Consider the following 27,843-nt stretch of genomic DNA (forward strand, 5'->3'; position numbering starts at 1 on the left):
ACTAACAAAGGCATGCATTAGCTATAGAGTGTCTTCAAATGTATTTTCATCAGTGCCTTAGAAAAGCGTGGGTGATAATGTCTCTAGAACTGATAAAGGGATTACAATACAATGTAAGAGGTCTATGGAGAAAAGGTTCTCAGGAGGGGAATTTCTCAGTTATCTAGGATAAGGTTGTCCCAAAGGTGCTTTTTAAAAAAGACAAGTGGACTTCCTGATTTTCCTTTCAGTTTCCTTTCTCATTCAACAAATTTCTTCAGTTCAAACTAACTGGTGGGAAGTCCTTTCAAAAACTACCATCCGGACAACCTTCTTCTAAAACTACCTTACTCCTACTATTAACTGAAGATGTTCATCTCCTATGGCAGTCAATCTATCTTTCTTTATTCCATTCTCAGTCTGTGGAGTTCTCTTTTCAGTATAATGCAAGGATTGCTACACATGCATCGTGTGTAAAAAGGCTTTAAACCCCTGGTTTCCAAAGTGGAGCCCAAGCCCTACAGGGGGGCAATTGGAGCCTTGTTTAAACCAAGTTAAAGGCTTCCTCTTCATGTGTAGAGTTCACTTTTTGAATAGTAAGAATTATATGTCATGGGGGAGGGCATTAGGATTTTAGAGATGTTTGGGTGGCCAAAAAAAGGTTGGGAACCCCTGCTTTCTTTCCTAATGGCCTCTGAGAATTATCTACCTGTTTTACCTGTTCACAAACTAATCATTTAATTTTAAAATAAGCGTTTACAAATTGTGTATGTCTCCTATATTTTAAGTAACTATTAAAATTCTTGGCATGTTGCATACTACCTGCCTAAATTACAGTTATCTTACAATCAAATATTTATTTAGTAATTTTATTTATTTAGTAAAATTTATATGCCGCCCAATTCCAACTGACTGGGCAGCTCACAATAATAAATAGAGAAAGTAAATAAGTAAACTTTATATAGAAGAATGTCAGAATCACTGTTGTTCCCATATATTAAAAAGTGGGTGAATTGAAGTGTATCTGGATGCCAAATAACATAAAAATAATTGGCACAGATTGCAAAAAGGACCATTGAGGCTGGTAGCTTCTTTGGTCTCATTGTTTTTAGTAAATAGATACATGACTACCACCCAAAAATCTTTTTAATCTGGCCTTTCCAGAACAAATTTAAACCAGAGCCAATTGCACAAGTTAAAAAAATGCTATATTCTAGAATTTGAATTGTACAGGACTGAATATTTCCATAAAATACCTACATAATGTATTTATATTAAAATATTAGTTACTTCAGTTTTTTTGATAATGAAAGCATGAGGTGAAATCCTGCAGCAAGAACAGGCCCTTTACAGTAACTCATTCTAGTGGAGTTTCACTTCTGATTTTGGTTTTACATATATATACCCTGTTTCCCCGATAGTAAGACACCCCCGATTGTAAGACGTATCGGGGGTTTCAGGGGGGTCGGCTAATGTAAGCCGTACCCTGAAAGTAAGACATATGTCTTACTTTCGGGGAAACACGGGGGTATTGCCGGGGGGGGGGAGCCCGATGACGTCGCTTCCAAGCTCCCCGCGCGCCCCTCGCCTTCGCCTCGCTGTGGTGCCACCGCCTCCTCCCCGGCTTGGCAAAGCGAAGGACGGCGCTGGTCCGAAGCGAGACGAGCGGGCGGCGGCTTGCAGCGAAGGCGCTCGTCCCAGCAACCGAGTCCTGCCGAGGCTCAGCTGCAAGCGGCCAGCAAGGCCGACCAGCTCCGAGGCAAGCGGCCGGAGCTGCGCCCTCCTTCGCCCGCCTCCTTTCCAGCAGGCAGGTGGGGCTGCCCAACTGCACAGAGAGGCTCATCCCCTCCAGACACACGCTTCCCCGACACGCGTCTGTGGCTCCACGCGTGCACGCCGCTTGGAGCCCTGAGGTTGAACTTGGAAAAGGGCTCACGAGGCTCCTGTCCCGCGGCTGCCCTTCTGGACTCTGGGGAGATGCCTTCGGGAACGCGACCCTTTCAATTTTTTTCCAATGTAAGACATACCCCGAAAGTAAGACATAGTGGGGCTTTTGGGGGTAAAAAGAAAGTAAGACACTGTCTTACTTTCGGGGAAACACGGTATATATATATGTATGTATGTATGTATGTATGTATATATATACATACATACACACACACACCTTGTTCAACTTTATCTGTTCTTGGTAGACGGATTATGTATTGGCAGTCTCTGGGTTAGGAATGGGTTCCATTCCTAACACTGTCTTTAACTTGAATTTGTATTTAAGTCTACATATATATACTTGTGCAAATGGATTGCCTATTATTAAAAATGGTGGAAGGAGTTGTCCTTCCTCAAGCCGACAAAGTGCTGAAGCTAACAAGCACTTTCAGCTATACAGTGATCCCTCGATTTTCGTGGGGGTTGCGTTCCAAGACTGCCCGCGAAAGTCGAATTTCCGCAAAGTAGAGATGCGGAAGTAAAAACACAATTTTTGGCTATGGACAGCCAAAAACTACCCCCGCGCACCCTTTTCCAAGGCCGCGCAAAAAGCCGGGCTTGAAGTTGGGGGTGGGGAGCGACAAAAGTGCGGAGGCCGGCAAAGTTTGTTTTGAATGTCGGCCGCTCCTGCCCTCCCAGCGCCTCCGGCCCCCTTGCTGCTACCCCCCGCTCGCCCCTCTCACCAGCTTTCTTGGGGCACGGGTCCTCCTGCAGCAGCGCTGGTGGGTACAGCTTCTCGTCCTCCTCATTCAGCCGCTCTCCGCTCTGAGCGCTTTGAGAATGCCCGCTCCGCCCCTCTCGCAGTCCCTTAGCTGAGAGCGCTTTCGTCCCAGCTGTCAGCGAGGGGGCTGCAGGAGAGGCAGAGCAAGCGTTCTCACAGAGAGAGAGCAACAGACAGAGCGAGATAGAAAGGAGAGAGGGAAGGAGAAAGAGAGAGAGAGAGCGAGAGAGCAAGAGGGGGCAGAGTGGAAGGTAGAGAGAGAGAAATGATAGAAAAAAGGGGAGAAAAAAAGAGAAATGAGAAAATGATTGAAGCAGAGAATGACAGGAAAGAGAGAGAAAGAGAGAGAGAAGTGACTCTTCGTGATGACGTATGACGTCATCGGGTGGGAAAAACCGTGGTACAGGAAAAAAACCGCGGAGTATTTTTTAATTAATATTTTTCCGTGGTATAGCCGTTTTGCGAAGTTTGAACCCGCGAAAATCGAGGGATCACTGTATATTAAAAATACTTGGCTTCAGCGGTTCCTGAAAGCACCATGCAGCTTCATTGGCTGATCAAGTTAAAGAAGGACAACTCCATCCACCATTTTTCATAGCAGGCAGCCTGCTTGCATGTTCGTATTTAGGGGTTGTCCTTAAATCAGACATTCTTAACCTAACTACTAACTAACTACTACTAACTCTATTAGGTTCTTGTAAGAAAATTCAATGAGAAAATAATGGTTTTCTAAGTTTTTAGATGAGATCTTCTGCTTCGATTATTTTCCCACAGTAATAGTTTTCTCATTGGCGAACTGGATCATTTTTGCCTTATTCTAAGCGAAGGATGATTTATGTTTTCTCTTCTGCCCACAACATCCTCATTTATAATTCCCACCACCCCATTTCAAAGTTCAGGGAAACCTACTGCATGACACAATGTCATCGTACTTTGATGACATCTGCAACAGATGGTGTGATGACTAATATTGCTCAAGAAGCTTTCATTTTCTTATCTGGGGCCTTTCAGATCTGTTCAAATTGCAACCCTCAGATCGCTTGACATAAAATGTAGAATGCCGATATGACCTAATCCCAATACTTCTCAGGAACTACCAGATGAGTGAAGGTTACAACTGATATTTTAAAAAGGGAAGCATCGGATTTCAAGTAGAAGTCCTATGTTGGTTGTGAACATTTTACTTTTACTATCTCCATCTATCGTATGTTGACTCCAGAAAATGCTCACCAAAACAAATAACCAAGGGTGCAAACTCATTCTATGAATAGAAGATGCAGAATATCTTTTCATGCATTGTATGAATGTATGTTTCATGTATCTGGGTGAGAAGACTGGGTTGGTGAAAAATTAATGAAGAGTATGTGGCGTTGGTTGGGGCTGTTCTGTGATGGTCCCTTGCAAGGCCACTGCTTTCAACTCACAGCATCATGAATTTAAAAACCACGACAGATTTCATTGTCTCTCTTTCACTCACTGAAAACAGCTGAGATTTCCTTACTACGGCTAGTGGAACGAAGCACAAGGTGCATCACAGCTTTCTAGAAAAGTTAGGAATTGGCCACAAGCCGAAACACAAGAGGTTTTGGGTCGAAATCCCCTTCCACAGTGATATCTTGCCATGAATACAACTTTGCAGATAAGGGAACTGGTGAATTTTCATTCGTATAGTATAAGGATTGATGAATCAAATTATTTTTGCATCGTAGAAAGTAATCTGTTTTCTGGAGACAGCATAAAAATCACTACATATTTTTGCAAGGCGGTTTGACAAGGCTTTTTTTTCCCCCTATAAAGGACAGACACAATACTGAATGCTGGAAAGTACCTGCTTCACCCCTGAGGGCTTTTTCCACTGCAACTCCTCTCTCCTCCAGCTGCCTTTGCTTCTCTTCAACCTGCTCTAATTGTCTTTGGATGATCTATGGAAGGAGAACAATGAGCCAAATGACTGTGCCCTTTGCATATTTGAGATTTTCCCCTTGTAGTGCTGCAAAGATAGACATGCCCATTAGCCTTTCCATTTCTACACACCCTCTCAGTTAATTCTGTAGGGCCACTGCAACAAATTCAATAAATTAAAATTAAAAATAGTAAAGTGCATATCTATGGATATAAACTGCTAGGAATACCTCTCCCTCTCTAGCTTTTACCATAGTGACACTTGGAGATGCAGCCACTGAACAACATTCACAGCTGGAAAGAAAACCTTTGCTATATATGATGATGCAATAATTTATTCTTTCCTTTCTTGGGCCTCAGATTTTGTAGGACTTTTATAGTAGCATCCCCAATATATTATACTGCCCAACATTAAAGCAAGCAGAAAGAGATAAAATTTCAAGTTGTACTTGAATGACTACTATCTTCTTTAAGGGTTTCATAAAACTGAGGTATATTTTCTTTAAAGATTTCATAAATCTGAGATACATTTTCTTTAAAGGTTTCATGAATCTGAGGTATACTTTCTTTAAGCGTTTCATAAAACTGAGATATATTTTCTTTAAAGATTTTATAAATCTGAGGTATATTTTCTTTAAGGATTTCATAAATCTGAGGTATATTTTCTTTGAAGATTTTATAAATCTGAGGTATATTTTCTTTAAAGATTTCATAAATCTGAGGTACATTTTCTTTAAGGATTTCATAAATCTGAGGTATATTTTCTTTAAAGATTTTATAAATCTGAGGTACATTTTCTTTAAAGATTTCATAAATCTGAGGTATATTTTCTTTAAAGATTCCATAAATCTGAGTTACGTTTTCTTTAAGGATTTCATAAAACTGAGGTATATTTTCTGATGCACAATGCAGAAAGATATAGGCCCAAGATGTTTACTTTCTTACGCATTCATGCAAAGCATTTTCCAGAAAAGGGATAGCTGTACCTGGGCCCTGTGTAACCTCTTCAGTTCTTCTTGTTTGGCTTGACGGCGAGCGGCTTTCTGTACTCGCCTGGTCAGTTTGGCGTTGAGTTCCTCCTCCGTGTAGGCTTTCTGCAATAACAAGAAATAGCAAGATAGTCTGACCCCCTTCCTGAAACTTGGTCTAGATTCTGGGAATGAAGCATTCTACTTTTCTAGAGCACTGTGCCGCTTGCTGTGCTTTGGTTCAGCAAGCAAGTTGTCCTCCTAAGTAGATGTGGGCTAATGGTGCAGCAGGTGAGCTTTGGTGGAGTTCTAAGAGGGGAAGGAAGAACCAGATGCAAAGCAATGATTTTGACAGAGAGCTTCAACTTATGACTGCCTTCTTCTTAATGCTCCTTATTCATGAATTCATACATTCATGACAGATGTTCTTGATTCCACTCGTGTTCTTACTACATATAAAATCCTATGTATATAAAATCCTCCGTTGGTACTGAGCTTTGTAAAATAATATACAAATCCAATTAATAAATAAGATATAAGAAATAGCTGTCAAGATAGACAACAAAGGGGGGGGGGCTGTTACATATTTCTATGTTTCTCTTTTTTGTTTTTTGTTTCTATCTGTTTGTGTAAGATGTTTGTCCGTTTTAAGACAGTGTACAATATAAGATTAGTGTAAAGAAGTATAAAGCAGATTCAAAAAATTAAAAAATCCTGTGTATTATTCCACAGGGATCTGTTGAGCAAACATGTAAAGAACTGGGCTAAATACACTGGTCAAAAAAATAAAGGGAACATTTAAACAACACAATATAACTCCAAGTAAATGAAACTTCCGTGAAATGAAACTGTCCACTTAGGAAGTAACACTGATGGACAATCAATTTCACCTGCTGTTGTGCACATTCAACTTTGTACAGAACAAAGTATTCAATGAGAATATTTCATTCATTCGGATCTAGGATGTGCTATTTGAGCATTCCCTTTATTTTTTTTTTGAGCAGTATACAGTAATACCTCATGATACGAACTTAATTGGTGCAAGGAGGAGGTTCGTAAGACGAAAGGTTCGTAAGACGAAACATTGTTTCCCATAGGAAACAATGTAAAGTCAATTAATCCGTGCAACCCAAAACCCCCCCGCAAAAAACCGGCTTTCGGCGACTGCGGGGAAGCCGCGCGGCTGTTTTAAAAGGTGACAGACGGCCTGGGGGGCTTCCCAGCACCCCCCGAACCCGGGTTTGGGATTCGGGGGGGTGCTGGGAAGCCCCCCAGGCCGGCTGTGACCTTTTAAAACAGCCGCGCCGCTTCCCATCTGTCTCCTGAAGCCGAACGCGGAAGTTCGGCTTTGCCGTTCGGCTTCAGGAGACAGATGGAAAGCGGCGCGGCTCCTTTAAAAGGTCGCAGCCGGCCTGGGGGGCTTCCCAGCACCCCCCCGAACCTGGGTTTGGGGTTCGGGGGGGTGCTGGGAAGCCCCCCAGGCCGGCTGCGACCTTTTAAAACAGCCGTGCCGCTTCCCAGCTGTCTCCTGAAGCCGAACGCCAAAGCCGAACTTCCGCGTTCGGCTTCGGGAGACAGCTAGGAAGCGGCGCGGCTGTTTTAAAAGGTGACATCCGGGCTGGGGGGCTTCCCAGCAACCTCCCGAACCGAACCCGGGGTTCAGAAAAATTTTGCCTCTTCTTACGAACTTTGTTCGAGTTACGAACCGGCGTTCGGGAGGCTTCTGGGAAGCCCCGCCACCCGGCTGTCACCTTTTAAAACAGCCGTGCAGCTTCCCAGCAGTCTCCGAACGCCGGTTTGTAACTCGAAAAAAGTTTGTAAGAAGAGGCAAATTTTTTCTGAACCCCGGGTTCGTATCACGAGTTGTTCGTAAGACGAGGGGTTCGTATCTTGAGGTACCACTGTATATCTGAGCAAACCATAGTGCGTGGTCAAGTGCCTTTTTAATGCTGTTGCTAAGACTTTACAGGTAGTCCTCAACCACAATTGAGCCCAAAATTTATGTTGCTAAAAGTGAGAAATTTGTTAAGTGAGTTTTGTTCTATTTTATGATTTTTCTTGCCACCTATGTTGCGTGTAGCAATGGGGAAACAACGGTTTCCCCATTGCTTATCAGAAGGTTGCAAAAGGTGATCACATGTCCCCGGGACCCTGCAACCATCATAAATGTGGGTCAATTGCAGGCAGGGGTTGCTACTTACTGCTGCTACCGGAACAATGTGCGCGCAGCTCCGCATCACCGGTGTGTATACGTGTGCACCGCAGTGAGATTTTGCTTCTGCGCATGCACAGAAGCAAAATCTTGCTGGAGTGCGCGTGTGCACACATGTCGACAACACAGAGCTGTGCACACAGCTCCATTTTCGCTACCAGTATGCAGTGTGACCCGTACTGGCTAGCAACCCAATACTGGTCAATTGTCAAGAATCTGAATGTAAATCACATGACTATGGGGATGCTGCAAGGTCATAAGTGTGAAAAATTCATCAGTCACTTTTGTCAGTGCTGTTGTAACTTCGGATGATTACTAAGCAAACTATTGTATGTTGAGTACTACCTGTAGTCTGCAATTCAATTCACATTTCAAAAACTCAACTTGAATGACTCAACAATGTATCATGCGTTTTGTGATTCAGTTGGAAACTACACAACAGGAAAAGGGCTGAATTCTCCATCATAAACATTTAAAACAAATTAACTTCCAACATATCTTCAACCAAAGTAATTCGGAGCAGGGGTGAAATTTAGCAGGTTCTGGGGGAACCGGTACGGGAAATTTTTTAGTAGTTGGGAGAACCGGCAAATGCCACCTCTGGTTGGCTCCAGAATTGGGTGGCAATGAAGATTTTGCAATATCCTTCTCCCAGGAGTGGGGAGGGAATGGGGATTTTGCAGTATCCTTCCCCTGCCACATACACAGAACCAGTAGGGGAAATTTTTGAATTTCAACCCTGTCGGGAGAAGTTAGGCTAAAAAATGGAGTCCTTGATGCTCTCTGAGCTTGGTTGTTTTGCTAGCATATGTTTCATTGCTCAAATCCAGTAACATCAGGGAGCCCCAAGGATCCCTTATTTCAACCCTAAACTGCAAATATTCTCCTTTATTAGAAAAGGTTTGCCTATCAGGTCAATATTTGAGGGGAAATTCCATGTCAATAAAGATATAATGGAATCACATTAACAATCTTAATTTAAAAGATACACCAGCAGTAGATGCTTTTACACCTTAGCTATATATTTTTACATAAATTGTCCTATAATTCTATGATTCATCTTTTTTTAATACAAAATCCAGCATCTAAAATATGTCATCTAAGTGATTATTCCACATGTATTTTCAAGGTAGTTATGTGACTTGTATAATTCATTTTAGAGTTTAAAAATTCCTATGTGTCTAATAAAAAGATACCCATGATAATTATAATATATGCTTTATGACCATCTACTGTGTATCCTTTTATATTAAGAGAGTAGATCTTCATTTATATATGCAGTCTGTTTTCACATTTCCCACATTTTCACCTCATTTAAAAGAAAAATCAATTTAGCTAGATCATTTTAGCTGAATCCCTCAACAGATAAGATATAGGAAGAGAAGAGACACCATTAAAGTCATCACCAGAGTTCATTAGAGCCGAAAAGATGTCATACAACAAGAAATCTCTTCTGTGTCCCTTTAAGTTAGTCTTCTCCAATTAGAAAGACCAAAATTTGGGAAGCTCCAATTACAATATGTTTGGAGTTTGATGAAAGCTGCTTTCTACTACATAAGTCTGATAATGGCCAAATTGTATGAATGTTTAGTATGCATGTTGGGTTAGTTATTATGTTATTAGGGTTTCAATTAATAGTTTTATAACTCAGTTTTATATTTCACTTCTTTTTATTGTTTTGTATTTTATACTGTTGTAAGCTGCCCTGAGTCCTTCGAGACTGGGCGGCATAGAAGTCGAATGAATGAATGAATGAATGAATGAATGAACGAACGAACGAACTTATTTATTTATTTATTTATTTATTTATTTATTTATTTATGAGTGACCAGTTCCATACTTAAATTAATAATTTGGAGATAATGTATATAGCTCGTGTAACTGGCATAAATAAACACATTAATGAATTGCTTATTTCATTTTTTTCCCCTTCACGACTCAAACCTACAAGCATGATTGCTTCTTATGCACCCATAGGCCAAGAGCTATATCTTTTAAAAAGTCTTTCTTACCCACACTGTGGATACACATCAATCAAGACTCAACACAGTACAGTGACTGGGCTACAAGATTAAGATCATGAAGATCCAAAGACTGTGAGCCCATCCTTTCCTCTCCGTTTAACCTACCTCTGTAGAGTTGTTGTGAGAATAAAATGGAGGTGGAATCTGTAACATGTAATATTTGTATCAATCCAGTGGCGGGTTGGTACCGGTTGGGGCCAGTTCACCCAAACCGTTAGCTCTGACTCCAAGCCGAGAGCGAACCAGTTATCTCTATCTGTGAATGTGGACCTGCCTGCCTGCCCCTTTATCTCTGCTTCTGAAGCCCAGCTGATCAGGGGCAGCAGACTGAATTGCTGCTCCACTGCTGTCTTCCTTGTTCCTTGTCCAGTTTGTAACACAGAAGTTCTATTTCCTCTGAACTGCGCATGGACAGAGAAGGGTGCACTCAGTGAACTGGTTGTAAAGCCGGTAGCAACCCACCACTGGATCAATCCTTCTTTTAGGCACAGGGCAAATATCCACCCCACCAAGGTAAGCACTTGGTAGAGTGTCTCCAAAAATTGTGATCCCAGCTGGATCTTCAATGAAAATATTACCTACACTTCAAATGGACTTGATGTTTTAGGACTTGAAGATGATCTGTTAATGGCTGCATACATGCACAATCTCAGGTTGTATTAGTATAAATAAAGGCAGGAGAAAGCAGAGGAGGTACAGGCTATGAAGCTGGTAGGTTAATAACAGGAATGCATGCAACAATGGCCAGTCAATGAGAATGGAGACACTACCTTTGATGCATATGATCTCTTGAATGCCAAGGCATGTGGTATGTAAATCGACTTTAAAAATGGGGAGGGACGGGAAGGAATAGCAAAGGCAAAAATAAGAAGAAATACATAAAATGGAGCAAGATCAGTTCAACGTTGTAACACTCAATACAGAAAGACAACAATAAACAAAAAAAGCTGCTTGAAACTACATGGACCTACAGAATACTTCAGAATTTGGAAATACGTAATGGAAGCATATAGCTTTACAAAAAACGAAGTAAAATAAAACAATCTTGGGTTCCCAAAGTTCTTAGTTGGGTTTGCATTTTCAAAATTTGCAAACTTTATACAAATATGCAAAAGGCAATTGCTTTCAAAGTATTAGATTTTAAGGGCTTGGGATATTGAATCTAACACTTTATTTGGGTAAATGAGTACACCAAAACACTGACAGGACTGCACAAAACCCAAATATATTTCTCATTCTCAATGCCTGCCCTTTAATACTTTTGGCAACACATTCACTTTTTCTGAAACTAAACACAAAAACATGAACAGGGAAGTGTGAAAGGTTAGGTGAGTTTTAGACAAATTTTCTGCTTTTAGGAAACGGTAACATATTTTTGAGCGATCTGCAACAACATGATTTGTAAATGTTTCATGGCTGATTCAGGAATGATGTATTTATTTAGCAGATGCTTTCAACATTATACATCAGATCCTGCATCTTCTCCAAAGCTAGTCACAAATGTCATTTTAGTCACCACAAAACAGGCAGGTAGAAGCCATGCATGAATAACTTTTATTGCTTGGAAAATCAAGCTAACTGTGCTTTGTTTCCCTGGCGTTGACAATGTTATCTAGAAACTTGAGGCTGAATTGATTGTATAATCAGGTTCACATTTCTCTTTGTATAATATTGTCATTGTCATTCTCTGTATCTCTTTTGTAGCATTCTTAAGAACTGGATTTTAATTTTTGTACTGTTCTGTATCTGGTCATAACTAATATATTTCCTTTCAAGGAATATCGTTGTTAGTGATTTCACACTGTGAAAACAATTATTTTTGCAGTCAGGGTCTTTCACTCAGTCTGCCTTAGACCAAGGCTCTAAGACAGTTGTTCTCAACCTTTCTAATGCCGTGACCCCTTAATACAGTTCCTCATGTTGTGGTGACCCCCAACCATAAGTCTAGTGTAAATTCTCCCAACAGAGCTTTAAGCTGATTGGCAGGAAGGTCAGAGGGACAACCCCACTGTAAACACCTGATTGGTTGGATTGTAAAAATATGTTCCAAGGCACCAGAATAGAAGCTTCAGTTTGGGGGGGAGGGCATGTTCTTAGGCGACCCCTGTGAAACGGTTGTTCGACCCCCAAAGGGGCTGCAACCCCAAGTTGAGAACCACTGTTCTACGATTTATGTAATTTTCTGTCTCTTGCTTTTTAATCTTCAGTGACAAGATTAAGGGATTATATTCCTTACAAATCACACACCTTATGATTCAAGGACAGTCCTGTAAAACTACATTATCAGCTCATCTATTCTGCATTGTTTAAGTTAAAATATCCCATGTCACTTTACCACTACTATGAAAAATGTCTTACAAGGAGAAGGGTACAGCAAAAGCTCTTTGCCAATTATGTTTAAAGTAGGAGTTAAACCATCTGTTGTTATTGTCAGCCAGATCCCTTAACTACTCTAAGAAGTGTACTCTTACTAAAACATTTAGAGCGGATTAGCTAATCTATGGAACATTTAACTCTCATTGCTAGCAAAAAAAAAAAGATTTTGTAGTTTCCACTTTCAATTTAAATCTTAATACTGTAAATCCTAGCACCATTGCTCTTTAGGGATTATGACATCTGGAATATCTCTGTTATGCAAACTGGGCAGGAAAAACACAATATTCACTGTAATTCTAAGCATCACTGCTCTTTAGGGATTATAACATCTGGAACATCTCTGTTATGCAAACTAGGTAGGAAAAAAACAATATTCACTTTGACTGTGATAATTTTTTAAAAAAAATCAAATAAAAAGAGCAATTAAAAAAGAATGGTTACACAGTATTTAATCATGAAAGAGGTTGAACTTTGAACCAGTGGTTTTATCTTCACTATCCTCCACCAGAATTGCTTTAAACCGGGGGTTTCCAACCCTGGCAACTTTAAGACTTGTGGACTTCAACTCCCAGAATTCCACAAGTCTTAAAGTTGGTAAGGTTGGGGACCCCTGCCTTAAACTATCCTGGGTAAAACAAGTCTATTACCAAGCTCAGTCACAAGTAGATTTGAGTAGCAAAAAGAATCATTTACAAGTAGCTCAGTTTGCAAATAAACTTGCTATTTCAATCAAGAAGTTGGCAGGATAATAATCTTGTACAATTACCAAAATGTTAGTTACTTCTTTCTCAATTCAAAGTTGATTATTATTGACAATAGGAGCATTTCCACTCAATTTTATTAAGTAACACTATAGATATAGTTTGCCATTGTCAAACTTTAGTAAAAATTGAGTGTGTACATATGATTATTTGGGATGGTGGGGGGAACCCTGGCCAATTCCTATGGTTATTGCATAAGTTTGAAAAATAATACTTTTTATACATATTGCCTTTTTGGCAATGTAATTAAACATCTTTTCCACTTCTATTAAAATAACTTTTGGAGTAGCTAGCTGTCTAAACTCACCTAGATTTCAGGATCGCACAAGAATCTGAGATTACATATAGTCCTTGATTTATAACCATTTATTTAGTGACTGTCTGTTTGAAGTTACAACAGCACTGAAAGGGGTAACTTACAACCAGTTCTGGCAGTTACAAACACTGCCACATCTCCACAATCACATGACCAGGATTTGGCCAATTGGCAACTGGCATATATTTATGCAGCATCTCAGGGTCATTTGGTCACAATTTCTGACTTTCCAAGATGGCTTCCAATAAGTGAAATCAATGGGGGGAGTCAGGGTCACTTAATAATTACATAATTCGCTTAACAACTTCCATGATTTGCCAAAAAGGATTGTAAAATTGGCTGTGACTCACTTAACAATTGCCTTGCTTACCGTGTTTCCCCGAAAATAAGACACTGTCTTATATTAATTTTTGCTCCAAAAGTTGTGCTACGTCTTATTTTTCGGGGGGTGCCTTATACTTCTCAAATAAGACAAATTCACAGGCAGAAAAGCTGACACCCCCAAAGAAAGCGTACTGTACGGTACACTGATTACGGTACGGTACCCGTCAGTATGGCACCTACACACACAAACGACGGCACTTATATGGTACAACAGTATACTCCCGCTATTGCAGCTTCCGGCCACCAGAGGAACTACAGTCTATGCACTGTAGTGGAGACTGTAATGGCGGTGAGACAGCAGCAGACTGTGTCTGCTGTTCTGGACGGTACAAAGCGATGGAAGGGGCCAGCAGGGGACGCCACATTATTACGGTACCGCTATGAACAGCTTTGAATGGTACCGTATGTTTTTCCACCGTACCGTATGTAAACTTGACTACGCCTTATTTTCGGGGGGTGCCTTATATTAGCAAATTCTGCAAAACCTCTGACATGCCTTACTTTCGGGGTACGTCTTATTTTCGGGGAAACAGGGTAGTAATAGATATCCTAGTTCCAATCATAGTAATAATCTGAGGACTACTTATACTTCCCCAACTTAGTTTCAAACATACCTATGCTTATGAACAGAAATGAACTTTTTAGATATAACTTATGGAGTTTGGTCTAATTATTTTTTCTCGTTCTTACTGGGTCCAGAGATCCAAAATCACAAGAAAATAGTAAAATGGCCCACAACAGCTTCAGAGTCTTGGTGTAGCTTTTGTGACTCATCTTGGCTGCAGGTGATCACAGCAGCATCAACTTACCTCTCGTTTAGATCTCTGTGAGGAACGCTCTAAGACATCTTCATTAGAGAGATCAGAATCCTCAGAGAAGCTTAAGTGTTGGCGCAGTTGCAAATCTGAGATAATAAAGAAATGTGTCAAATGGCAAAGTTTAAGGAGTAGTTTGCATCATATTAGAAACATAGAAGACTGACGGCAGAAAAAGACCTCATGGTCCATGTAGTCTGCCCTTATACTATTTCCTGTATTTTATCTTACAATGGATATATGTTTATCTCAGGCATGTTTAAATTCAGTTACTGTGGATTTACCAACCACGTCTGCTGGAAGTTTGTTCCAAGGATCTACTACTCTTTCAGTGAAATAATATTTTCTCACGTTGCTTTTGATCTTTCCCCCAACTAACTTCAGATTGTGTCCCCTTGTTGTTGTGTTCACTTTCCTATTAAAAACACTTCCCTCCTGAACCTTATTTAACCCTTTACCATATTTAAATGTTTCGATCAGGTCCCCCCTTTTCCTTCTGTCCTCCAGACTATACAGATTGAGTTCATTAAGTCTTTCCTGATATGTTTTATGCTTAAGACCTTCCACCATTCTTGTAGCCCGTCTTTGGACCCGTTCAATTTTGTCAATATCTTTTTGTAGGTGAGGTCTCCAGAACTGAATACAGTATTCCAAATGTGGTCTCACCAGCGCTCTATATAAGGGGATCACAATCTCCCTCTTCCTGCTTGTTATACCTCTAGCTATGCAGCCAAGCATACTACTTGCTTTTCCTACTGCCCGACCACACTGCTTACCCATTTTGAGACTGTCAGAAATCACTACCCTAAATCCTTCTCTTCTGAAGGTTTTGCTAACACAGAACTGCCAATGCAATGCTCAGATTGAGGATTCCTTTAAAATTGATAATAAACTAAACCAGTGGTTCTCAACCTGGGGGTCTGGACCCCTTTGGGGGTTAAACGATTGTTTCACAGGGGTCACCTAAGACTATGGGAAAAGACAAATTTCCCATGGTTGTTAGGAACTAAAGTTTCTATTCTGGTACCTTGGAACATATTTTTACAATCCAACCAATCAGGTGTTTACAGTGGGAGTGTCCCTCTGATCTTCCTGCCAATCAGCTTAAAGCTCTATTGGAGAATTGTTGCTAGACTTATGGTTGGGGGTCACCACAAAATGAGGAACTGTATTAAGGGTTCGCGGCATTAGAAAGGTTGAGATCCACTGAACTAAACAATCAGACACACACTTGGGGTTGAAAAAGGACTATAGCATCCCTTCCTGCATCAGTGATTCCACTCAGCCTTTTCTAACATCTCAGGTCCTAGTCAATGACTCCCAGTATATCCTCAGGCAGTGTAGTTGAAATGGAATAAGTGATCTGCAGTAAACTATTTCTAAAGCACCACCAGAGAAGCTGCCTGTTCCCTGTAACTTCAGCTCATCCCCCACACTCTTAAAAAGTCAGCATTTCCAGATCCCATTGATTAAACAATGCTGCCTTATTCAGGAAACTGAATCCCAGGAGGGGTAAGGAGAGGAAATGGTGTTGACAGAGAAACTGGATTTCTCTGTCAACACCATTCCCTTTCCCCACCCCTCCTGGGATTCATATTCATTCCCCCCAATCAGGCCCTAAACTGATCCCATTCTCCAGGTGTTTGGTTAGAATAGGTGGTGGGATCCTTCTGTGATGTTATTTTTTTTAAATGACTGTTCTTTTTTCTAGACTAGAGTTGGGTGTCTTACAGACTGGGATAAATGCAATAAATATGTAAATGCATAGATATGCGAAGACAAAATTACCAGACAAGAATTAAGCAGACAATGTTCAACTTCCCATCAGATCACTGGTGACAATGGGTGAATCACTATCCTTCAGTCTAATCCAGATAGATAGATAGATAGATAGATGGATGGATGGATGGATGGATGGATGGATGGATGGATGGATGGATGGATAGATAGATAGATAGATAGATATTATAGATCAGAGGTCCCCAACCGCCGGTCCGCGGACCGGCACCGGGCCGTTGGGGGTTTTCAGCCGGTCCGCGGCGCCAGGGCCCCCTCGGCCTTTCCGCACCACCAGCGGCGCTCCCCCCGCCAGCCAGCCAAGCCCCGCGCCCGCCGGAACCGGCTCCTCGCTCTCCCCCCGCCGCGTTTGCAGGAGGTGGGGAGGGTCGGGCGGCCCGCCAAGGCCAGGAGGGACGCCGCTGCCCCCCCTTCCCTCTCTCCGCCCGCCGCTGCGCCTCCTTGACGCCGAGAGGAAATGCCAGCAAAGGCTTTTCTCAGCGGAGGTCTTCAATGTCGGGGGCGCACGGGCGGTTGCACGCGCTCCCTATCTCCCTGCTAGCCCACTCGGAGTATTCAAAATAAGAAAAACCTTTGCCGGCGAAGGCTTTTCTTATTTTGAATATTCCGAGTGGGCTAGCAGGGAGATAGGGAGCGCGTGCAACCGCCTGTGCGCCCCCGGCATTGAATATCACCTTCGCCGGCCCCACCTCTCCTGCAAACCCCCTTTCTGAGAGCCCGGGGCGAAAGTGCTCTCGCAAAGGTGAGGCGGGCAGGGCGTGCGCGCGTCACCGCTGAGAAGAACGGAGAACGAGAGTGAGTGATAGCAACAGACAGCAAGATAGAGAGAAAGTGAGAAAGAGAGAGTGAGAGAAAGGGGGGGAGAAAGAGATAGCAAGAGAGAGAACAAGAGAGAGAAAGAGCGTGAGAAAGAAAACAAGAAAGAGTGAGAGAGAGAGAAAGCAAAAGAGACAGAAAGAAAACAAGAGAGAGAAAGTGAGAAGAGAGAGAAAGAGGGGGAGAGAGAGAGAAAGAGAGGGAGAAAGAGAGAGGGAGAGGGGGGAGAGATAGCAAGAGAGGGAGAGAAAGAGAGAGGGAAAGGGGGGAGAGATAGCAAGAGAGGGAGAGAGAGAAAGAGAGAGGGAAAGGGGAGAGAGGGGGGAGAGAAAGAGAGAGGGAGAGAGAGAGGAGATAAAGGAAGAGGAGAGAGAGAAAGGAAGAGAAAGAAAGAAAGAGGGATAGAAAGAGAGAGAGAGTGAGAGATGCTCAGTGAGCCTTTCTTTGAAGTTGCCTTTCTTTCTTTCTTTCTTTCTTTCTCTTTCTTGCTTTCTTTCTTGCTCTTTTTCTTTCTCTCTTTTACCTTCCCTTCCTCTATTTCTTCTTTTCTTTCTCCTTCCTACCTTCTTCCCTTACTCTCCCCTTTCATAAGTTTCCTTGCTTCCTTCCTCTGTTCCTGTCCCTTCCCCCTTCTTTCTTTCTTTCCTTCCTTCCTTTCCTCCCTCCATTTCTTGCTTTCCTTTTCCTTCCTCCCTTCTTTCCTCCCTCATTCCCTTCTTTCACTCCTTCCTCTCTTACTCTCCCCTTTCACACCTTTCCTTGCTTCCTTTGCACCCTTCTTCTGTTCCTGTCCCTTCCCTCTTTCCTTCCTTCCTTCCCACCCTCCGTCCATTCATTCACCCATTCCTCTCTTGATCGCCCCTTTTACGGCGCCGCTGACAGCTAGCTCCCCCCCCCCCCACTGGGCCATGGAAAACTGGTCTAGCTTAAAGCCGGTCCCTGGTGCAAAAAAGGTTGGGGACCTCTGTTATAGATAGATAGATAGATAGATAGATAGATAGATAGATAGATAGATAGATAGATAGATAGATATAGATTAATAGATATATATATATAGATTAATAGATAGATAGATAGATAGATAGATAGATATAGATTAATAGATAGATAGATATAGTTTAATAGATTGATAGATTGATAAATAGATAGATAGATAGATAATAGATAGATTAGATAGATAGATAGATTAATAGATAGATAGATAGATTAACAGATAGATAGATAGATAGATAGATAGATAGATTAACAGATAGATAGATAGATAGATAGATAGATAATAGATAGATAGATAGATAGATAATAGATGGATGGATAGATAGGTAGATAGATAGATAGATAGATAGATAGATAGATAGATAGATAGATAGATAGATAGGACAGTCAGTCAGACAGACAGACAGGTAGCCGCCACGAGTCTGCGGAGAGGGGCGGCATACAAATCTAATTAATAATAATAATAATAATAATTTGGAAGGGACCTTGCAGGTCATCTAATCCAACCCCCTGCCAGAGCAGGAGACCCTACATCTGCCTCTACCTAGGTTCAAACTCACAACCTCCTGATTGTGGGGTGGGAGCTCCACCTCTAGGCCACAGCAGTATTAGATAAATATTAGATAATCTAGCTAAGGTTAGATACAGAACTCTCCAATAAGTGGCAGAAATCTAAAGATACCTGATGCCTTTAGGACAGTATGTTCTTATTCTGGCCTCTCCTACTTATTCCCTCCATTTCAGCTGCCACTAAATGCACAAAGGGTTACAGCAACCGAACATGCTGGGGGGGCAAATCTGATGATCTGCACAATACCTTGGAAGAGTTTCTGCCTAATGGTGAAATCATTATAATATATAGGCACTGATAATATACCTGCTGCTCTAACCAATGGAGATGCCTTATGCTTCCCAGAATCCACTGTGGCCCCACTGGAAGGCGTGCTAGGGCAAGATTTGTCATCTGCCTTTTTCTTCTTGTCTTTCTTGTAACCGGAGAAAACAGACTTCCAAAGGGATTTGGGCTTTGTGGACTCCTCAGCTGCGCTGCTGGATTTGTCCGATTGCTTATTTTCATTCTTTGACTTCTTCTCCTTTTTGTTCTTCCGGGGAGAGAAGAGAGAAGTCCTTTTTTTATTCTTCCCGCTGGAGCCTTCTGACGACGTGATAGACCCATCGTGACCACCGATGTCTGTTAACGGGGGAAAGAACCTCTCGCTGCTACCTTCGTGCTTCAGAGTGGGGCCTTCACTGGTTTTGCCAGTCGGATGCTTGGAGGAGGCGTCTACAGTAAATTCTTTGGTCTTTGCGGGTGCCGTCGATGCTTTGCGCGATTTTGCAGCCAGAGCACTGCTTGTCACCTCCAGATCTTTCATCCTGCTAAGCTGTTTAGCCATCGCATCCCGTAAGACCTGGCTTTTGATGGACTTCTCCCTGGCCCTCATCCTTTCCTCAGCTAACACTTTGGCTTCAGCAGAAACATGAGGAAAGCCTCTCTTTCCTCCTTCGCTGGATGATGACCTATCATTGTCCTTAAGCCCATAAAGTTGAAGAGGCTTCTCAGGCCTTGGCTTGCTAGGTGGAGTGAAGTATTTTTCATTCAGGCTCGTATCCTCCGTTCTGTCATCGTAAGTGTCCTCTACGTCATCAGCAAATGGTATCTCATCCACACACTCAACAAATGATTTCCTCACCTCCTCTCTGGGTGGTTGAGAAGTATTTCTGGCTGGCCGGATCCTCTCATTGGCTGGTGCCGTCGGAGGTGCTTGTATGGGCTCTGCTTCCTTCTGCCAAATCGCCTGGTGCCTTTTCCTCCGCAACGTTGCTGGTTCTTCATTTTGAGGTGGTGGCGGAGGAGGGCTGGACGGAGGGGTGAGCATGGTGGAATCGGACGTGTTGAAGCTTTGGCTGGCCAGTGTCCTCATGTTGGATGAGCTACCCTGAAGTCCCAGTCCAGAACTGCTGGAAAGATCTCTTTTGACGTCCTTTGAGTTTTTCAACTCTTTCTCTGATTGGGAGGTCGGTGTCAGCAAAGAAAATGGTTCCTTGTCCAACTTTGGCGTGATTACCTTTGGTGGTTTGACAGGATGGATTCCCTTTTCTTCTGAGCCCGCGTCAGAATTATATAACTTAAGAGGAACAGATTCTAGGGGTGAATAGGTAAAGTTTAGGTCTGACCCCCTGCTTCTGTTGACAGGAGTGAGGCCTAAACTCCTTCGGATTTCAGCACTCTTCATCCAAAATTCCTCCACCAGATTATTCCTTTTCAAAATCTCTTCTGTTGTGGTGGGACTCTCCAGGTTTTCCATCTGCCCATCTTTACTTTTTAGAGCAAGTTTGGCCAAAGGAGTAGAAGTAAAAGCGGGGATTGGCTGAAAGCACACAGGTGGCTCTGCTGGAGTTGTAATGGAGGCTTCAGTGGTGGGCAAAGGCTGTGAACAAATAGGCAGGGGGGCAAGAGGTGGAGAAACCGATTCTATGGGTACCGTTGATGGTGATTTTACAGGTGATATTGGTGTGATGGCTTCAGGCAGTGCAACTGGCTGTGACCGTATTGGTGAAATTGATGCTGGTGGACTTTGAGCGTTTTGATCATCAAGGATCTTGCCTTCTTTTTCTTTTTCCGGGAGGAAAGGCTCAGAGAAAAAATGGATATCTGAAGGCTTTTCTTTGTATGATATCGGTATAAGAGATTCCTACAAAGGTGATAAAATCAGAGCATAGTTAGTGGCCTAAAATATCTTCCACTAAGTTCTAAGTAAAGGATCTCCATACATGGCAACTCTAAGACTTGTGGACTTCAACTCCCAGAATTCCTGGCATGGTGAGGAATTCTGGGAGTTGAAGTCCACACGTCTTAGAGTTGCCACATTTGGAGACCCCTGTTATAGAATAATAGCTTCCTATTCCTACTTTCTGATAATATTTCCTCATCAATACATCTATAGAATAGTGCCTCCAATTCTGATGCAGAACCACAGGATTCTGTTGCAGAACCACTACTGGATTCTGGGGAGATAATCCTGGGTGCACCAAGGCTACTTCATGTTACACTATCATTCAAAATTGCCTCGATTAGTGTACATTACATAGAATATAAATAGCAGTTGGCCAAATTATTTTTCAACTATTCCTACTGTTACTGGCCATTTTACTGATGGACTCCCAACAAATTTTCAAGGAACATAATAGTATATGTGGTTACAATATAAAAAGTACAGTGGTACCACTACCTACAAACGCCTCTACTTAAGAACTTTTCTAGATAAGAACCGGGTGTTCAAGATTTTTTTGCCTCTTCTCAAGAACCATTTTCCACTTACAAACCCAAGCCTCCGAAACTGTAACCAGAAAAGGCAGGGAGAAGCTTCTGTGGGGCCTCTCTGGGAATCTCCTGGGAGGAAACAGGGCCGGAAAAGGTGGGGAGAGGCCTCCATGGGGCCTCTCTAGGAATCTCCTGGGCGGAAACAGATCTAGAAAAGGCGGGGAGAAGCCTCCGTGGGGCCTCTCTAGGAATCTCCTGGGAGGAAACAGGGCCTTCACCCTCCCTGTAGTTTCCCCAATCGCACGCATTATTTGCTTTTACATTGATTCCTATGGGAAAAATTGCTTCTTCTTACAAAGTTTTCTACTTAAGAACCTAGTCACAGAACAAATTAAGTTCGTAAGTAGAGGTACCACTGTATTGTTCCAGAAGAATTCTACTCCTGTTCAGACAATCAAAATACAGCAACGAGAAGGGAAGTCTGCAATAAAACTAGTATTGAAAACAACTGAGGCACATTATTTACATTACCTTTGCACTTTTGAAACTAAATTTGAAATTATGGCCACTCGGCTGGAAGCAATATCAGCCACGGTCTACTTAATGCCTTATGCTCTTTTTCCTTAGCTGGATAAAATTATAAAAATGCTCCAAGTTGGCTGGGCCTTCCAGCATTGGCTCCCAAGAAGCAGACATTGCAACGTTTTCCAAGTCTTAAAATATCCCATCCCTGGGAGGCAGATTATATATCAACAATGAGAAATATCGGCTTCCCATTCAGCCCGGAAAATTAAAGAACTCTTCTAACAAATCTTGAGTTGACTGAACCACAGTATTATTTGTGTGAAAGAAAGTCACTGTGCTTATCTGGAGAGGGGCGGCATACAAATCCAATAAATAATAATAATAATAATAATAATAATAATAATAATAATAATAATAATAATAATAATTAAAAATCATGGTTTAGGTTTATATAGGAAGACAATTCCTTACCTCTTTTTCTTCTTCCTTATGGTTACAAATTGGAGAAATAGAGCCAGTCCTTTCACATGGTGACTGGACTGGAAGACAAGTATTGCAGGTATCTGAAGAACAACAACAAAAAAATAAAGCTATGACCATTTTAAAACCAAATAAACTAAATGGAATTAACTACTTCCTTTCATGCTCCTTTCTAGATAGTCAATTTGTTACACGATCCAAATTTGACTCTCTCCCTTCAACACTCCTTGGCGTTATACTTTGCACAATCTCTTCTGATACACATTATTATGATTATTATGCACATTACTTAGAAGGGAATTCCTATATATTTCAGAGAGTATTGCAAAGCAAGAAGGCTTGAACTCTTTGCAACAATGGTATACAGTGTTCCCTCAATTTTCGTGGGTTCGAACTTCGTGAATAGTCTATACCACGGTTTTTCAAAAATATTAATTAAAAAATACTTTGCTTTTCCCCCCCTATACCACGGTTTTACCCGCCTGATGGCATCATATGTCATCGCCAAACTTTCATCTGCCTTTAATAAATATTTTTTTAAATAAACTTTAATAAATAAACATGGTGAGTAATAATCTAAATGGTTGCTAAGGGAATGGGAAATTGTAAATTTAGGGGTTTAAGGTGTTAAGGGAAGGCTTGTGATACTGTCCATAGCCAAAAATAGTGTATTTACTTCCGCATCTCTACTTCGCGGAAATTCGACTTTCGCGGGCGGTCTCGGAACGCATCCCCCGCGAAAATCGAGGGAACACCGTAATGCTTTGGTAGTAATAGCAGTGTGAATCTTTATGGAGAGTCTCAATCAACCAGGTCATGGTGTCCCAAAGGTTTCAAAAGGCAGTTGGACTTGTTTTTCCTTGAAAATGTTTCATTTCTCATCCAAAAAAACAAAACATCTTGAAGGAAAAATGAAGTTAAATTGTCTTTTGAAAAAGCTCCTTTGAGACAGCAGAGTGAATTTCAATTGGTTTGAAAACAATGTGTCTAATCATAAAGGTTCTAATATTTGTTTCTTAAATCCAGTATCCTGGATCCCACGCTGGCCAACTAGATGCTTTTCTGAAGCACAATGGCAGAAATTGCTACTACTATGTAGAAAACAGTTGGGTTTGCAATATATAAACAAGCTAACAATGAATGCTTGTATGTATTGAAGTGCTATAGCTTTAAGAGGTATTGTTGCAAATTGCCATGAGAGGGAGCCAGAAAGCATGATTTTCTCTCTGCTCTCTCTGTTCTTTCTGTTGATTCATTGTGACTGATGTAGTAAGCTCTGTATGTTTGATGTTAGTTTGATGTATTTGTAAGCTATAATGTATGTCTGATATGTAATATTATTATTGCATTGAAAGATATTGACTGATTTGAATGGGAATGACCGGACTGTTTAACTTGACTGTGCTATTTCTCAAAGTAAACACTATTTTACACACTTTATTGTATCTGTTTTTTTTTACTAAATAATTACTCATATCTCCAGGATATCTGCTGGAATCTCACATTTTCCTCTGTGCATGTGTTTGAAAAGTCAAGGGTTCTGCACACTCCTTAACAGAAATCAATGACTCAGTTCTATATTCTATTTAACTCCCCTTCATGAGGCCTGAATACCCAAACAGAACCAGCTACAAAAAGTCAAAGGCTCAGTATTTGATTACTACATGCAGTTCATAAGCATCAAGATACAAGGTAAGGTTGTCCCCATCATCCTTGAGCTTCCAAAACTTCCTCAAAATCTGATCATGGCAACAGGCCTGTGGAATGCTGAACTTAAAAGGTGACTTCCTTGTTATTAATATCCCTCCTTTCTCTTTTACAGTTTTAGTTCTGCCTTTATAGTTTTAAATTCCTTTAAATCATTATTATTTAATGGTTTTAATTAATGTTTGTCTTATTTGTTTATTGTTTTTACTGGATTATTGTCAGCTACCCAATTACTTTTTGTGAGATGGGCAGCCATATAACAGATGATAGATAGATAGATAGATAGATAGATAGATAGATAGATAGATAGATACATTAGATAGATAGATAGATAGATACATTAGATAGATAGATAGATAGGTAGATAGATAGATAGATTTATAGATAGATAGATAGATGATAGAGATAGATAGATACATTAGATAGATAGATAGATAGATAGATACATTAGATAGATAGATAGATAGATAGATAGATACATTAGATAGATAGATAGATAGATAGATAGATAGATAGATAGATAGATAGATAGATAGATAGATAGATGATAGACAGACAGACAGACAGACTGACTGGCTGACTGACTGACTGATTCATTGCTCCTGATTTTGTTATGACAGTCAGGCTAAAAATGCAAGATGCAATATTATAAGGCAGAAATAGTTCTGAAATGACATTTTCCATGATGACACATTTATTGCAATGATTACAAGAATTTCTTGAGTGTTCACTGGCACTTGTGTCATCATGGAAAATGTCATTTCAGAACTATTTCTGCCTCATAATATTGCATCTTGCATTTTTAGCCTGACTGTCATAACAAAATCAGTGTTCACTGGCAAGGGAAAGAGGTTTATTTGTAAACACTGTCAATGGGAATTGTTGTTTGATTTATTCTAAATTTTTAAAAAACGGGAAAAACTACATAATTTGGTCTGGAGATTCTTAGCCAATCCAGTGTGGTCTGCAATGCTGAAATGTTTAGTACCTTCCACCATAACGAAAGGGGTAACTGTTTCTGCTTCCTTAAGCTCAGAGATTTTCAGTTCTTCTTTTTCTTCTTCTTTTTCTTCTTGATGGATGCGACACTCTGCCTCTGCATCAGAAGGGATATCATCTAAACCCCCATCAATATATCAGGAATTGGAAAACAAAAAAGAATTAAGATTCAAATTTTATACACGTTTATAGTAACTTCATAGCAAAGGAAGGGGATGGTGAAACTATGTAGGCCTTTATCCCCTCCGCCTTCCTTCCTTCCTTCCTTCCTTCTTTCCTTCTTTCTCTCCTTCCTTCCTTCTTTCTTTCCTTCCTTCCTTCTTTCCTTCCTTCCTTCCTTCCTTCCTTCCTTCTTATTATTTATTAGATTTGTATGCCACCCCTCTCCACAGACCTGGGACGGCTCACAACAATAAAACAATGTACAAAGAAAAAATCTAATACTTAAAAAATATCTAAAACCCATTATTTAAAAAACATACAACACAAGCATATCATACATAAAACTATATAGGCCTCGGGGAAGATGTCTCAATTCCCCCATGCCTGACGGCAGAGGTGGGTTTTAAGGAGTTTGCAAAAGGCAAGGAGGGTGGGGGCAATCCTAATCTCCGGGGGGGAGCTGGTTCCAGAGGGTCGGGACCGCCACAGAGAAGGCTCTTCCCCTGGGTCCCGCCAGATGACATTGTTTAGTCGACAGGACCCGGAGAAGGCCAACTCTGTGGGACCTTCCTTCCTTCCTTCCCTCCCTCCTTCCTTCCCTCCCTCCCTCCCTTTTCATACTTGCTAATCAGAGTAAATTATTTGTATGCTAAATTATCTAGTTTTGTTAGTACTAAATCACAATTTTAGAACTAACTAAAATTTCCCTGTGTTTCCGAAACCCTTTATTACATTTTTATTTAACATGGCTATTCCACATCTGATTTAAAAATGACATGTACATTTTTCCAGATCTGGGCGTGAGCTATTCTAGTTGCGGTGATTACGTGTGTGACTAAGTATAATAAAAACATACCCTCAGAAGGTCAAATTATAGAAAAAATATACAGATGTGCAGAAATGGATGAGATGACAAGGGATATTAAAGGAACAAAAAATAATGAAACTGTTAAAATATGGGAGAAATGGCACAAGTGGATTCAAAAAAGATACCAGAGAGAATGACAGTTAATTTCAGACTAAAGGTGTACCGAAATATTTGATAATCCTTTCTTCAATTGGCTTACTGTAAATATATGTATACGCTCATAATCTCTTTCTTTTTGGATTGAAGTAAGTTTCTCATTTTTCTTTTTCTTGTATTACAGAAATAAAGACAAAGTATAACTGTATATTAAATATGGGCAATGGTCTGTAAATAGATGTTTTTCTTTATGTACCAAAAACAATAAATAAAACTTTTTTAAAAAAATGACATGTATAATTTATCTTGAAATGCTTCTCTACCACCTCCAAGTCCCACGCCATTAATCCACCACTTAAATTACTGTATCAACTGACCTCTTTTGTTTGGGGTTGTCAAATTTGCACGCAATGGTTTTGCAGCATGGTTTTGCATTTCTGCAATATTAACTGCCAGTTCTCACAGGTTAAACCAGACAGGAAAAAAGACCCTTAATAGTAAGGGCACATTAATAGAATCTGACAAGTCTGAAGGTACAAACTTTCCACTGCTACTTTTAACCATCTAATCAACGAGGGCAGTCTTTCCTAAATTTCTTTCTCTGACTGTTAAGCCACTTACTCTCTTCTCTGATTGTTTTCTAGGGAGCATCTCTTCCCCTCATCCCCCAAGGTCATCCACAGGTTCCATCACATCAACCAACGAGATACTGTGTGAAGATGTCCCCAGACTCCTACCATAATCTGCCCCGGTGTCTCCATCTTCAATTGCTTCTGCAGGCTCGGTACCCACTTCATCTTCTTCATCGTTCTCTTCACACAGGGCTACAATAAATTGTTGGTACAAATTTTAAAAAGAGATAATAGGGTGGAAGAGAAAATATATTTCTGATTGGAGGACCATTTAAGACACACTCCCATAATCCAAATATAGCAACCGTGATTTTTTTGTTCTGCTTTGGATTAAAATTGATATGTGTGACGGGACATGACTATCCTGGAATAAAGATCTGCCTATTTTTTTTGCATTTGAACGCCAAAGAACAGTGATGTACGTGACATTGATGTATCTGAGCTGAGACAATCAGATATGAGCTACAGCACAGACTTTTTAAACCATACAAAACTAAGTTCGTATATGTTGGATAAAAACAAAAACTTCACATCATTAGTCAAATACATCTTTTTAAAACAAGTAGAATATGTTAGGTCAATATATGAAATGAACGATGCCCTGCAATGTGAGGCTGATATTTTAGAATATTCATATTTAAATATTTGTAATATACAATTGGACCATACAGCCCTATTGAAGTTTAAACATAATTGGAAATATATTTATGGCATATACATGTTAGCTGTAGCTATTCTAATCAACCATCCAAACTAAGAGTACAGTGATATCTTGGTATTCATCATGAATTGGTTCCTGGAGGCACAATGAGCACCAAAGTTGTTGTTGTTGTTGTTGTTATTATTATTATTGTTGTTGTTGTTGTTATTATTATTATTATTATTATTATTATTATTATTATTTATTAGATTTGTATGCCGCCCCTCTCCGTAGACTCGGGGCGGCTCACAACACAATAAAACAGTTCATAACAAATCTAATAATTTACAATTTAAAATATTTAAAAAACTCCATTATTAAGCAGACATACGTACAAACATACCATACATAAATTGTAT

The 27,843-nt window shown here is 40.7% G+C and overlaps 1 protein-coding gene across 7 annotated transcripts in view; it reads right to left on the reverse strand.

The window, feature by feature from the left end:
- MICAL3 (microtubule associated monooxygenase, calponin and LIM domain containing 3) overlaps nucleotides 1-27,843 on the reverse strand; it is a 286,121-nt gene that overhangs the window by 28,047 nt on the left and 230,231 nt on the right. For 6 of the 7 annotated variants that reach the window (XM_070756490.1, XM_070756492.1, XM_070756489.1 and 3 more), the window contains 8 exons: nucleotides 26,890-26,976; nucleotides 25,016-25,144; nucleotides 22,312-22,403; nucleotides 18,928-20,746; nucleotides 14,439-14,533; nucleotides 10,563-10,613; nucleotides 5,575-5,682; nucleotides 4,515-4,608 (listed from right to left, as the gene is read on the reverse strand). In XM_070756490.1, the coding sequence (XP_070612591.1) occupies nucleotides 4,515-4,608; nucleotides 5,575-5,682; nucleotides 10,563-10,613; nucleotides 14,439-14,533; nucleotides 18,928-20,746; nucleotides 22,312-22,403; nucleotides 25,016-25,144; nucleotides 26,890-26,976 (2,475 nt within the window). The remainder of the gene's footprint in view (nucleotides 1-4,514; nucleotides 4,609-5,574; nucleotides 5,683-10,562; nucleotides 10,614-14,438; nucleotides 14,534-18,927; nucleotides 20,747-22,311; nucleotides 22,404-25,015; nucleotides 25,145-26,889; nucleotides 26,977-27,843) is intronic. The other variant, XM_070756493.1, reaches the window with a different exon arrangement.

Source organism: Erythrolamprus reginae, chromosome 6, assembly GCF_031021105.1.
Source record: "Erythrolamprus reginae isolate rEryReg1 chromosome 6, rEryReg1.hap1, whole genome shotgun sequence".
Lineage (NCBI taxonomy): Eukaryota > Metazoa > Chordata > Lepidosauria > Squamata > Dipsadidae > Erythrolamprus > Erythrolamprus reginae.